This window comes from Salvia hispanica, chromosome 3 (genome assembly GCF_029641045.1).
Source record: "Salvia hispanica isolate PSC_SH4W2 chromosome 3, Shi_PSC_v1, whole genome shotgun sequence".
Classification (NCBI taxonomy): domain Eukaryota; kingdom Viridiplantae; phylum Streptophyta; class Magnoliopsida; order Lamiales; family Lamiaceae; genus Salvia; species Salvia hispanica.
This window is the reverse complement of record NC_142694.1, coordinates 52376129-52389119: the sequence shown is the minus strand read 5'-3', so window position 1 is coordinate 52389119 and position 12991 is coordinate 52376129. Positions and strand designations below refer to the sequence as shown.

Sequence of the window (12991 nt, the reverse complement as noted above, 5' to 3'; positions counted from 1 at the left end):
CTTAGAATCATTTACCACATTTGCAGATTTGTTATTATCACATAGGGACAGAACAGAACACACATACAAGTTATATTTTTTGAAAGCTTTGAAAACACATAAAGACCCCTTAAAGATTTTCATAACCCCCTGCCCCCATCTTCCCTCAAAACCATCTTTTTCAAGAGAAGAACATGAAAGCAGATTATAGCAAAGATCAGGGACATACTTCACATTTTCCAACTTCAAAGTAAAACCATTTTCAAATTTCAAACACACAGTCCCAACCCCAAGAATTTGACACTTTTTATCATTTGCCATTGAGACAAAAGAGTCAGAAACCAGTTTGAAGTCAGAGTACAAATTTTTGAAAGGAGAAATATGAAAGGTACATCCAGAATCAATCAACCAGTCAGTTTGGGCAAAAGAGCAAGCAGAGGCAGAATTCACAGAGAACATGTCATGATTCATAAAACAAACACCTTCAGAATCATCATCCTTAGCAAAATTGGCAAGAGCATCCCCATTTTCATTATAAGACTTTGCCTTTTTAGGCTTAATACATTCTCTCTTATAATGACCAAGTTCACCACAGTTAAAGCACTTCTTGTTGTTCTTATTGGGATTCCTACTCTTAGACCTAGACTTTCCTCTGTTTGACTTTTTCCCATTATCATTATGCTTCCCATTGTTATCTCCCTTGAATCTAGATCTACCTCTAACATTCAGGGCTTTATTTTGACTGGTTTTAGCCTCATTATTCTCCCTAAGTTCAAGTTCTTTAGACTTAAGAGAGCTAATGATCAACTCAAGGGGAGCAGAATCCCTCCCATACTTAATAGCAGCCTTTACATCACTGTATGAGTCAGGGATAGCATTCATTAAAGCTATGCTAGTATATTCATCAATGGTTTTATCACCAGCACGTTTAATGTCTTGAACAAGCTTTTGAAACCTATCCACATTGTCATCAATGTCCTTAGTAAGATCAAGCTTGAATTTGAAGAGTTTTTCCAACAAATACATCCTACTTGACATGGATGTTTCAGTATACAAGGTTTCAAGAGTTTTCCACAATTCAGAAGCAGAATCAATAGTTCCAACCTTCCTTATGACAGAGTCACTCAGGTTGAGGATAATAGTTGACCTTGCCAACTCATTCATTTCAGCTTTCTTTTCCTCTGATTCAGTTTCTGGAATAGTATTTTCAACAGCTCTGAAAACTTTTTGCTGTATTAAAATGCACTTAGTCTTTTGCTTCCAAATGCTAAAATCATTTTTACCATTGAAGGGAGTAATCCCAACAACTGGAGCAGCCATTTTTGAAAACAAAAGGATTTTAGGCAACACACACAGGAAAAAGAAAAGAAACACTCAAGGCACAGCACACAACCCTGCAGAACCAAACTTTTGGTGAGCTAAAAGCCACAGAAACACAGAAAACTCACCAAGAAAACAAGAAATGCAGGGATTTGCTAATCTAGGACTCCACAGAAGAGCAAGTAATCAATCAAGATCACACACAAGCATGCACACACAGGTGGTTAGCAGAGAATGTGTTCAAGAATGTACCCAGCTCAAGTACAGAGATCCTCCCTATCTGTCACGAGCACCCTGGCTAGAGGATTTCCCAGTTCACAAGCACTCAATGAATGAGGGCGCAGGGGGTCACTCTAGGCAGTTTGGAATAGCACTTGGTGGATAGGTAATTTTCTCTTTACAAGCAGTACAAGAAAGAATCCAGAACACACAATTTGCTAACACTTAAAGCACACCAAAGCACACCACAGCGGAAGAAGAAAGAAAGCAGTAAAGCACCTTGGAAAACAGTAAGTCCTAGAAGACCTATACAAGAAAACAAGAGCAGATATCCTAAAGCCGCGGCAAGCGACTACTACCAGCAACAACTGCCCACCCTAAAACTAGAAAGCAGTAAGAGTTTAAGGGTTTTAGCCAATTTACCAGAGCGAATATCCTTCGTTAAGGAATACACGTCTTACCTCAGGGCCTATACCGGAGGCCGAGCTTTACTCTGAAGAGCCCACCTCCTTAATTTGCGACCCGGCGCGCCCAAGTGATCCCCCCGTGGCTCTGATACCACTGTAGGGATCAGACCACTCGGGATTCGCTAATTACCGGGACCTCTTTATTGCAATTGATCTGAGATGGCTAATCTCAGAGTTACAAGCCAAGATACAAAGTATACAGTCGAACTATACAATCTACTTGAAGCTAACAAGATACAAGGAACCCTAGCACTAATCAGAAACCTTGACCGGTTCTGATTCCATAGCTATCTCTTTGAATCTTGACCTGCACACTAAGTAGAACAGTTAGTATAGAAAGAACTCAGATCCTTTAGGATCTGACACAAGAGTAATCAGAAAAACACAAGTAATAAACCGAGGGACTTTGGCTCAGGTTGCACACGCAACTTCACAAGGGCCAGAGACCTCCACCGTCTACACCACGAGTCACAAAGGAGCACCGTGAGACTGAACAACCCAGAAACCCTAGGGATTAACCGATTACTACTTCACAGAAGCGATTCACCACAGAAATCACAAGGTCTCGTCTCAATCACCAAGAACACAGCCAGAACATCACCAACTGCCTCTCACACACCAAGATCTTCTCAATACTTCACCGAATGCAAAAGATCAGAACTCAACCATTCGATCACCAACAGATCCACCTCATCAACACAACGTTGAAAGGATCTCACTCTTCCTCACACAACAAGAGAAGGAATGATCGGAGAAGATGACCGGAGAAGAATGAGAGAGAGAGCAGTTGCTAGAGAGAAGGCAGAGCAAAGAGAGAGAGGGATATCTAAGAATGAGAAACGGCGGATAGGGATAGAGTGAGTTTAACCACTCACAAAAAACACACCCTAGATCCAACGGCCAACATTCACAATCCGGGTGATAATGCCACGTGGCAGCCATCGGTTAATCCCAGGTAAGTTACGGGCCACAACACATTGGGCCACAAATAATAGAATCTGGACTTCGAATTAATTAAGCCCACAATTAATTCATCCAGCCCAATTCACAATTGGTCCATATATCTCACATTTACCTTTTCTTGTTGGAGATGCTCTTATGTTGGAGATGCTCAAGAGCATCTCCAATGGGACGGACTTCCCATCGCCCTTCCCAAAAACACCTTCTGCCACGTCATAAGGACTCCCCACTGCACAATCCGCTCTTCCCGCGTGGACTTCCCGCAATTAAAAAAATTCACAAATTCACAAATACTCAATTTACGTTACGGAATTAAAATTTCGATATGGAATCGGACGGGGAAAATGCAACGATTTTATTTTATTTTTTTAAAAAGCATACGTATTTAAACTAAAAAAAGTACATGTTATACCTTGAATCTCTATAGTTTGCAACGAGCCGTATATATAGAGTTTCTAAAAAAAATTAAAAATCGCGTCGGGACGTCCATTGGTCTGCCACAATGGCGGACGTCCGCCCGCCGTCACGACGGACATCCCGGGAATGCCGCGGATCTCCGTTGTCCGCTAAGGACGTCCGCGTCCGTCTCCTTCGCGCCTAATGGAGGACGTCCCCGACGGACGTCCGACACGCCCGATCCGACTCCCGCCGGGATGTCTGGCGTTGGAGATGTTCTAATCTAAAAATTTACCTTCTTTTTTGGGATTTACTTTTGTTATCTTTTTTTAGTTTACCCTTTTTTTCATAAATTACTACTCATTAAAGAGATGAATATGAGATTCGCAATGTTTAAAGACTTTAAAATGAAGCTGAAAATCAACTTAGTCGAGTTAACTGTGGTTGATTTGAAGTGGTGGAGATTATGAGTCATGTGTGCAGAATTACGTCTTACAAGTCCGTCGTCTTAGTTTTTTTTGAAACCTTTCCCTATTTTATTTTAAGTGCGAAAAACATACACTATCATATTTGAAATATCTAGACCATTGATAATGCATCGACATGTTGCTGACGTTGATGGTTTTCCTTTATTATTACGGAGTATTATACTATAATAATAATGTTTTGACTAATAAGCAGTAATTTACTAAGCTGACTTGCCACTTGAGATGTGATTTTGTCTTATTTAATTATTTCAAGGCCAACCATCTTATGGCACCAAACCTTAATCATAGCAAATGTGGAATCCTATAATGTTTTGGTCAACAACAATAAATTTATGCCTAGCTCAATTTATACAACTTTGGCAAAAGAATGTCAATTTGGATAAGTGGGGAGATTTTATCTACATTTACTTTTAGAAAATAGTAGTATTATCTGATAATCATTTGTGCTTTAAGTAGATAATGCTATGCATGCAATATCCGTATTTGGTAGTATCATATGCTGTGCTCATACTTTTCAAATTTCTATATAAAAGCATAATATTCTTAGTATTGCTTTATCATTTTATTTCGTCAAAATAAACACGCATTTAACCTTACTTTTTGTGGAACTAGTCATTAATATAGAAATAAAGGTAGGAGTACTAAGAACAGTGGCGGAGCTACGGTGGGGAAGGGGGGTTTGCGTCCCTCACCCATTCGACTTTTTCCTATGTATAATATATGTATAAAAGAATTAACAATTGAGGTAGTAGTTGAGTTGGTTTGATTTTCAGGTGCTGAGGTCCACCAATTCAGAAGCTCCAAGTTCGAATCCCCTTTCTAGTATTTGCGCTGAATTAATTTTTATGCATTTTTGGTAATTTTTCTAATAATTTTTAATGTTATACGTAGCTATTAATTTTGTTCCTTTTTTTTATTGTAATTACAGTTAAATGATTTTCATTATTTAACAATATAAATTACTCTTTATTTCTTTAATTCTATGAATATATAAATATGTCACATAAATTTAGAAATTAGTTTTAATCATATCATTTTTATTTTAAAAATCTAGAATAGAAGAAAATTATTCATTAATTCCATAGATACATAGATATATTATTAGTAATATCAATTTGAATAGCACTCTTTATTATAAAAATCCGTTCTTTAATTTTTTTTATTGTTTTTCGATGTTGTTACTAACTTACTATATTTCTAAATTTTATTACTCGTTCTCTAATTCTCTATCTCATTATCCATTTCTCGTACATACTACCATTTATGCTGGAGCTATTTCTACGTCGTTAGCACAGAAAACACTCAACAAATTTTAGCAGTAATTTGGACCCCTAGGATTAGAATCCTGGCTCCGCCACTGACTTAGAATGATAAAATAAATCCAGCATAGTTTTCTGTAAATCATATAGGGCCATTTGAAGCCCATAATATTGGACCGTACAGGCCCAAATATCTGTTGTGGGTTCACTTAGTTTTGCTCAAGCCCTAAAATTCTTCTGATTAGGTAAGGAATTAGATAATTAATGGAGCAGCTGTGAATGTAAAATATACTTTTCGATTGTTAAAAAATATTTTACTCACAATCAATGATAAATACGAGTTTCTTATAAAACTAGATTTTTTTCTGGTGATATAAATCATTTTAAATTTAAAATAAATAAGTCTGTAAACAACGGTTTAGCACATAAATTGATAAATATGTACTAAATTCAAATTAGTTTCAAATAGTCACAAAAAATACAGCACATGAAAAAGGAAAATGGATAGCAATCGAGACTAGTATGGGCTAGAAAAAATGGACCTGATTAGGTCAAGTTTAGTCCACACCTTGATTATGATTTTTTGAGATCTTAAAATAGATGAAAGTTATTATTCTCCATTCACAAGTGGTAGGTTATAAATGTCTCATCCATATAAATATCCACACTTTATTTTACTCGAATACCATCGCCACATATTTCTTTCATTCGATTTCTCTTATTTTTAATGAAAAATTAACTCGATTTTAGTATCATAGTATGGGAGTACGTACAAATAATCGTATAATAATATGGTATAGTACAATATTAAAATAGTGTACTCCATAAATTAATTACGACAACTCATGAAGTTTAGAAAGGTCTAAACAGTACAACACCAATTTAAAATTAAGGTTAGGGGCTCGATGGGAATCAACATTCCTTCCACTATCTAATAATTTATGGTTACGAGATTACTTGGTGATTAAATTAATGCATTGGAACAAATAATTAGGAATAAAGAACGAAGGAGATTATAAATGAGGCGATCTTTTTCAAATCTAGATATGGTTGAGATAATGTTTATTTAATACGCAATTTGTGGACTTTAGCTATTGGGTTTAGTGCTCCAATTACTTGTATTTTAAAAGTTCACGAAAGTCTTATGTGGGGATGAGGGAACAACATTTTTGGCTTGGAAATTTTCAAAAACATCATTTGATCAATATAAATTTACTAATTTTCATAAACATAAAATTTGATTATAAATATTCGAGCTTTGACTTTATAGTCAATTTCGCATGATATGGGATTTTGAGAATATCACGTGACAAAATTAAAGATGAAGTGGCAAGTTAATCCATCAAAATAACTTAATTTAAATCACAAACTTTGATAAATTACGACATTTCCCACAAGCTTTAAGTTTGCCAAACTAATCACGAACTTTAACCTTGTATCAAAATTTTGAATTTTAAGTATCCCTAAAATTAAAATTGGCATAGCAAGTCCGATTATGAGGTGGCAGACCGAGTCAAAAACGTTGAAAAATAATACTCCATATTAGTACTACTTAAAAAATAAAAACATGAGTCATCTTCTTTTCTCCACTACATCTAAGCTACAGCCTTCGTGCTTCAATCACTTCCCTCTAATAATTTCTTTATTTATACTCTAATTTCATTTGAGCATCTGTGTCTATCTCTGCACCACCAAAATCTTCCATTAGACCATAGCACAGTCACCGAATTCTTAATTGACGACCACCTGCAACGCCGATGCGGATAGCCTCAGCCTCTTTTCCAATTTCTTAAACACATTAATGTCGTTTTGATATATAAATTTGTCACTCTAGCGTCCATCGATTTCAGCACATCAGTTTTGATTTGGCAGGAATACTAACTCAAAATTATGAGGTCAAAGTTCGGTTAACTTTTAAGTTCATGACAAACACTAAAGATTTTGGCCAAAATTTGTGTTTTTAGAGACAATTTTCATTAATCTAAAACGATGTCGTTTTGATACATTTATTTGCCACTTCAGCTTTCCTAGTTTCCATCTCAGTTTCGTTTAAGAAAATAAATCAGAAATTGCCTTTGAGGTCAGTGTTACGATTTTTGCGATCACTTCAAAATTTGTGATTTTGGAGACCAATTGCTTTTATTTTAACTATTTTTATTTTTTGTTAAAATTACATAGGAGTATAATTGCTTTTATTTTAACTATTTTTATTTTTTGTTAAAATTACATAGGAGCATTATATGATAGAGTAAAATATTACTACAATCATTTACGCACGGTGAGAAACATACTACACCACCATATAATGTGGAAAATATGGTAAGAACTAAAAGAACCATAACACCACTCACAAACTAGGCCACTCACTAACACATATATATGGAGACAAAACACATACTACTACATCGTATTAAGACGAGATCGACGTATACCTCTTTCACATAAGAGATTTTGAACTGTTTGATTAGTTGGTTGAACTACTCACTGCAGAGAGTAAGAGTTCAGACGAGTAAATATAGGTGATAAAATTTTGATTTCATTGGCATACTATAAGATTTGTTGGAGAGAATGATGCAACTTTAACTTTATATAAGTGGGAATGGTCCACATGTTATGTGATGTATGAAAGGAAATGAACATGTGTTGTGTCGACTGCACAATCATTTTTATTATTTCACTCACAGAGGCATGGCATGGGATGTAGGAATACCAAAGTTATGGCTCCCCATTCCATTTTGTGGCTCTTCCTTTTTTCATTTTCTTTTTTTACTCTTATCTCTACTTATAGTGTTGTTTACATATGGTACTAAATTACTAAGATAAATTAACATGCATATTTTGGACTTCTGCAGCGTTTGGTATATAGCTAATTATATTTACAAATAAGATAAATTTTTACCACAGCTGAGCACTGCAGTAAACACAATACCATTATGTCTTAATTCTTAAATTGTGGAAACGTGTGGGATAATCATAGAAAGACACTTAAGTTGAAGCGATATACTAAGATATCAACCTCGTATTCAAGACCCAGAAAACGATTCCACAATTTTGATCCTTTAATTATTAGTAGTACTACTATTAAACATATGTTGACCGTTGACGTCGACTTAGTTCATTGTGGAAAGTTGAGAGATCATAAAACGACATACTAGTAGTAGTGTTTTTAAAATTAAATTCATGTATATTGCCACTGGAAGATATTTAATACTACTACAATAATGCATTTTGAATTGACTCTAATTGACTCCATCCAACTAACGCCACATCATATGTTCAAGTTTTCAACTGTTCAAACTTCAAGGAATAAAAATGTCCACATTTTTTTCATTTTAACAATTGCCTTTATTCCGATTATTAAATCTTTTGTACTTAATTAGTAAAAGTAGCATATGATAGTGAAGTGATAATCTCTTAATTATAATTATGCTTATTACTCCCTCCGTCTCAAAGAGTATGAACTCGTCCCCAAAGAGTATGAACTTTCTAATGTTGAAAAATTCAAAAAACATATTACCCCTAAACATCATTTTATTGACAACGTATACCATTGCCATTTACACTTATACCATTATAATAATGTGGACTTCAATCTCCACTAACATTATTTCCACTATCCTTTATCTCTCCCTCTCTCTTACTTTTTTCCTTATTTATTAAAACCGTGCCAAACCCAAAGTTCATACTCTTTGGGGACGGAGGGAGTATTTAATAGAGCATCTTCGCGTAAATCTGTATCCTGATTGTATAATTTAGTAGAGCATTATCGCTGAAATATATACTTCGTGGATAATAATTTATCTTTTAATATAATTTATTTATTTTATTTTTGATATAATAAATTTTATTTCACATACATTAAACTTTGTGCCATACTAATAAATTTTATTGACTAAACCATTTTATATAATTAATTAAGCAATATATATAAGAAATAATTGTTTATATAATCAAGTGTCTTTCTCTCTTTACATAGTATATTATTTCGTTGCAATTTATTAAAGTATATACTCCTAAGTCACAATATATTTAATAATCATAATCAAAATTAATTTCGTATAGTCACTATTTTTGAAGTCTATATTGAGTTGTTATACTTCCTTGAGAATATAGTCATAGGAGTAATATTTAAATTTCTTAAACACTAATAATGGGGGCAGATCTATGGAACCAAAATCATACTAGTGTTGACTACATTTTTAAGAGACTTAATAGACATTGATAAAAATATAATCCAATACATTAAAGTATATCTATATTAATTACACGATGAATTCTTAATTGGAAACTCAATAATGAACACAAAATACAAAGATTACCCATATTCGATTAAATCAATAGTTAGTACGAGGCTCTTTATATTCCACACGATAATTAATAAGAAGAGACTAAAATTTAAAATCTGAATATACTTATCCAACACCGAAAGGAGTACAAGTTGATTCTCAGAGTAAAAATATCACCAATCAAAGTTGTTGTCTTTATATTCTTATTTTTGTTTCTACTTTGAAAGACCAGTACCTATTCGTCTGAACGCCCAATAAAAGCTAAACTCTAATGATGCTTGTTTTAACTTTCAAAAAAGTTTTTTCTATAAAGTATTGTCCACTTCATGCAACCGATCGTTTTATTAGTATAACTTTATTAGCTTTTTTATTGGCGTGCTTAACTTAGTGTTTTATCTTATTTAGTTCACACACACATATAGATTTTGGTGCCAATAATGTAGTAGTACAAGATTGTAAATAATGCAATAATTGATTGTATATGGTTATCAAATTCACGAGTCTGGACAGATTTCCATTTACGAAACAAAATTATTAAATGAGTAGATAATATGTACATGATGTGGACAATGTTATAAACCATGCATCCATTTGGCGAGAATCCAATAGAAATTGAAGTCCCACATGTGACTTTCTTTGTTTTTTATTAAAAAACTAAATAAACATATACTACCATTATCTATGTTATTATGTAGGTGCATATCATCCTGCCCCTTAGCCACCCTATTTCTTTAATATAAGTAGCAGACAATGATTGGATATTACTATGATTTATTAGAATGGGCAATGTCTTTTTCCTATCTCAAAATAATTTATCCCATTTCACATATGAATTTATTAAAAATGGGAATTTATTTAACTTGGTAAGTACAGTAGAAAAATGAGAAGCAGATTGTGAGAATGGTTAATCGTTGGTGGGCGGTGTAAGTGATTGAAAGGATCCTTACAGTATAGAATAGACACTAGTTTCTATGGTGAGTGGGACTCTCTCTCCTGTGTGTGCCTGTCTTTATAGTTATGTACATGAATATGTAATGTCATAATGCAAATGCTTTTTTCATTTGATAGTAGAGGCCAACAAAAAACAGTCCCCCCCTCCCCTGTCTCTGTGTTTAATCTGCTTTTCTCTCTGACTTATCTGACGTCCCACTACCCCTCTCTCTCTCTCCAATGATCTTATCTCCCCATCCAAATTCTTGTGTTCCTCTCCTCAACCTAAACCATTTTTGGTAAAAACTAGAATCTGCACCAAATTCTGTCTTTTCACTTCTGCAAGCTGAGGCCCCCTCTTCTGCTGCTTCAAGGTACCTTCTTCTCTTCTTCTAACTTCAAACAAACCCTCCCTTTTTCCTTTTTCTACCTACTTCTTTTCCATGTTTAACTGTTTTTGTGCTTTTTTTTTATTCCATATATCTCTTCTTCTTATTCTTTGTTGATGAATCTGATTTTGGGCTTTGTTGAGGATGTGTCTAGTTTTGCTTTTTTCTACTTCTATAAGGGAATTCTGATGATGTTGTATGACTTGTGATCTGGGAATTTCTTGTTGATAGCTTCCTTTTTCCCTCTGTGGAACTTCGCATAAATTTGTCATTTAATTCTTGTGTTGATTCCTTTAAAGATGTTTTTTTTTTGTGTGTGAGATGCAGCCTTTGTTTCCAACTAATCCTTTATTGAGTATGAATCTAGTGACTTTGGATTATTTTATCTCTGCACCAAGTAATTTTGGACACTGAATTATGAATCCTTATTTAGAGCAAGAGAAATAAATAGGGTTCTGTTCGAATAAGGAAATCGGATATTATGGTACATAGGCTCAAATTTGTCATGTTTTAAGAATGTTGTACTTGTAAACTATGTTACCTTGTATAACAACATTACCATTTGAAATTCTATTCCAATTTTGGGTCTGTCAGTTACAAGTTCGAATACTATATATCTGCAGATTCTTACTCATTAGATGGTCTCCATTGTTTACTTTCTTGAATGGTCTTCAAAATGCATTATCATTTACTCTTTACTGATTTATCTCTTCCTTGTTCAATTATATTGTAGTCCCAGATTAGTATATATGGTTCCTCATATCCAGCTTCTCTCCTCGAAATGTTTGCAACGGGTACTAAATTCAATTTGCAATATATCAAGTATATTTGCAATATATCATGTAATCCATAAGGTTGTTCGATTTGTTGGATTAGAAATTCATTCTCCTTGTTTAATTGGATGAACTTGAACTTAATCTCGGAAATTTAGTACTCCTAGTATATCAAGTATATATCAGTGTTTGAAGGATTACATGACCAAATGAACTCAAATTGATCAATCCATATATGCTAATATAGGGTGTTAAATGTTAATGATAGAGAACTAACTCTCTTCTCTAACACCTCAACTGATTAGCTTAAGCATTCTTAATTTCAGGTGAGTGAGTAAACAAGGGGTTGGTGGAATCGACTATGATGCCTCCCAATATGAACATGGAATCCGAGGACGAATCCGAGGTGAGCAGCCAGGTCGCCTCCAACGCCTCCGTCTACTCCAAGGAAGAGAGCCGAAACACCTCATCCTGCCTCGACGACAGTTTCATCAAGCCCGTCACACTAGACCTCACCCTCGGCTTCAACGGCTCCCCTGAACCCGACCTCACACACCCCAGTGATGCCATCGCCAACAACCCCCCTCCGCCCTCCTCGCGAGTCTTCTCGTGCAACTACTGCCGCCGCAAGTTCTACAGCTCCCAGGCACTTGGAGGCCACCAGAACGCCCACAAGCGCGAGCGGACGCTCGCCAAGAGGGCCATGCGTATGGAGATGTTCTCCGACAGATACGCCAGCCTCGCCTCGCTCCCCCTCCACGGATCCGCCTTCCGGTCTCTAGGCATCCAGGCTCATGCTTCAATGCACCCGGAGCAGGGGATGATACGAGGCGGTGGTGGTGCGAGGTTTATCGATCAAGGCTACTTCGGATTGCCACTCTGTATGGAGTACGAAGAAGGGGAGCTATCGTGGCCGGGAAGCTTCCGACAAATGGAGGGTCTCCGGGGACATCCGGCCTTCGAAACGGGGCAGGGATCGGATATAGCAGGCGGGGCTGCTCTGCCTCCGAGGACAGAACATTCATCTCTTCCTGACCTAAACCTCAAACTTTGACAATTTTTTTGGCACTGGAGTTTTACATGTGATGCATAAATAATTGTACAAAGATTTGAGTGGTGGAGATGGAGATGGAGATTTAGAGGTTGCAGCTTCAAACAGAGATTCTTGGTAGATGAATTTGGTGTGGAGATGCTATAATTTGCTAGTTGGGATAAGAACACTAATATTGTACCATCACTCTAATGTCGACTATAATACTGCTAAAATTTCCATTTCTATCTTCTGTAATTCACTCAATTTGTACTCTTATTGAAGCATATCAAGATCAGGTTAATGTACTTTCTTGTGGGAATAAGGAAATAATTTATATATTTTGGAGTGAATCTTTTGAGCGGGATCGCGTGGTGTGGGCGTGTGTCCGGTCTGATTGTGTTTGCGGGAGAGAGGTTGCGGTGCCGGGCTCAGAATAGCATCTGTGTATGTAGGGAGAGGCCGAGTGTGGGGTCCGGTCCGGTCCGGTCCGGT

At 35.7% G+C, this 12991-nt stretch overlaps 1 protein-coding gene across 2 annotated transcripts; it reads left to right on the top strand.

Moving 5' to 3' along the window:
- The first annotated feature begins 10453 nt into the window (after positions 1–10453).
- Positions 10454–12804, top strand: LOC125215150 (zinc finger protein 4-like). 2 transcript variants are annotated; one of them, XM_048116480.2, is made up of 3 exons: positions 10454–10678; positions 11427–11487; positions 11793–12804. In XM_048116480.2, the coding sequence occupies exon 3, from the start codon at positions 11828–11830 to the stop codon at positions 12518–12520; it is 693 nt and encodes a 230-aa protein (XP_047972437.1). In that variant the 5' UTR covers positions 10454–10678; positions 11427–11487; positions 11793–11827; the 3' UTR covers positions 12521–12804. The 2 variants fall into 2 exon arrangements, with proteins under 2 accessions (XP_047972437.1, XP_047972436.1); XM_048116479.2 differs by lacking the exon at positions 11427–11487 and having other exon boundaries at positions 10456–10678.
- The last annotated feature ends 187 nt before the right edge of the window (positions 12805–12991 follow it).

What these genes read in the sequence shown, in the direction of transcription:
- LOC125215150 (XM_048116480.2), top strand. Translation starts at nt 11,828, where the DNA reads ATGATGCCTCCCAATATGAACATGGAATCCGAGGACGAATCCGAGGTG.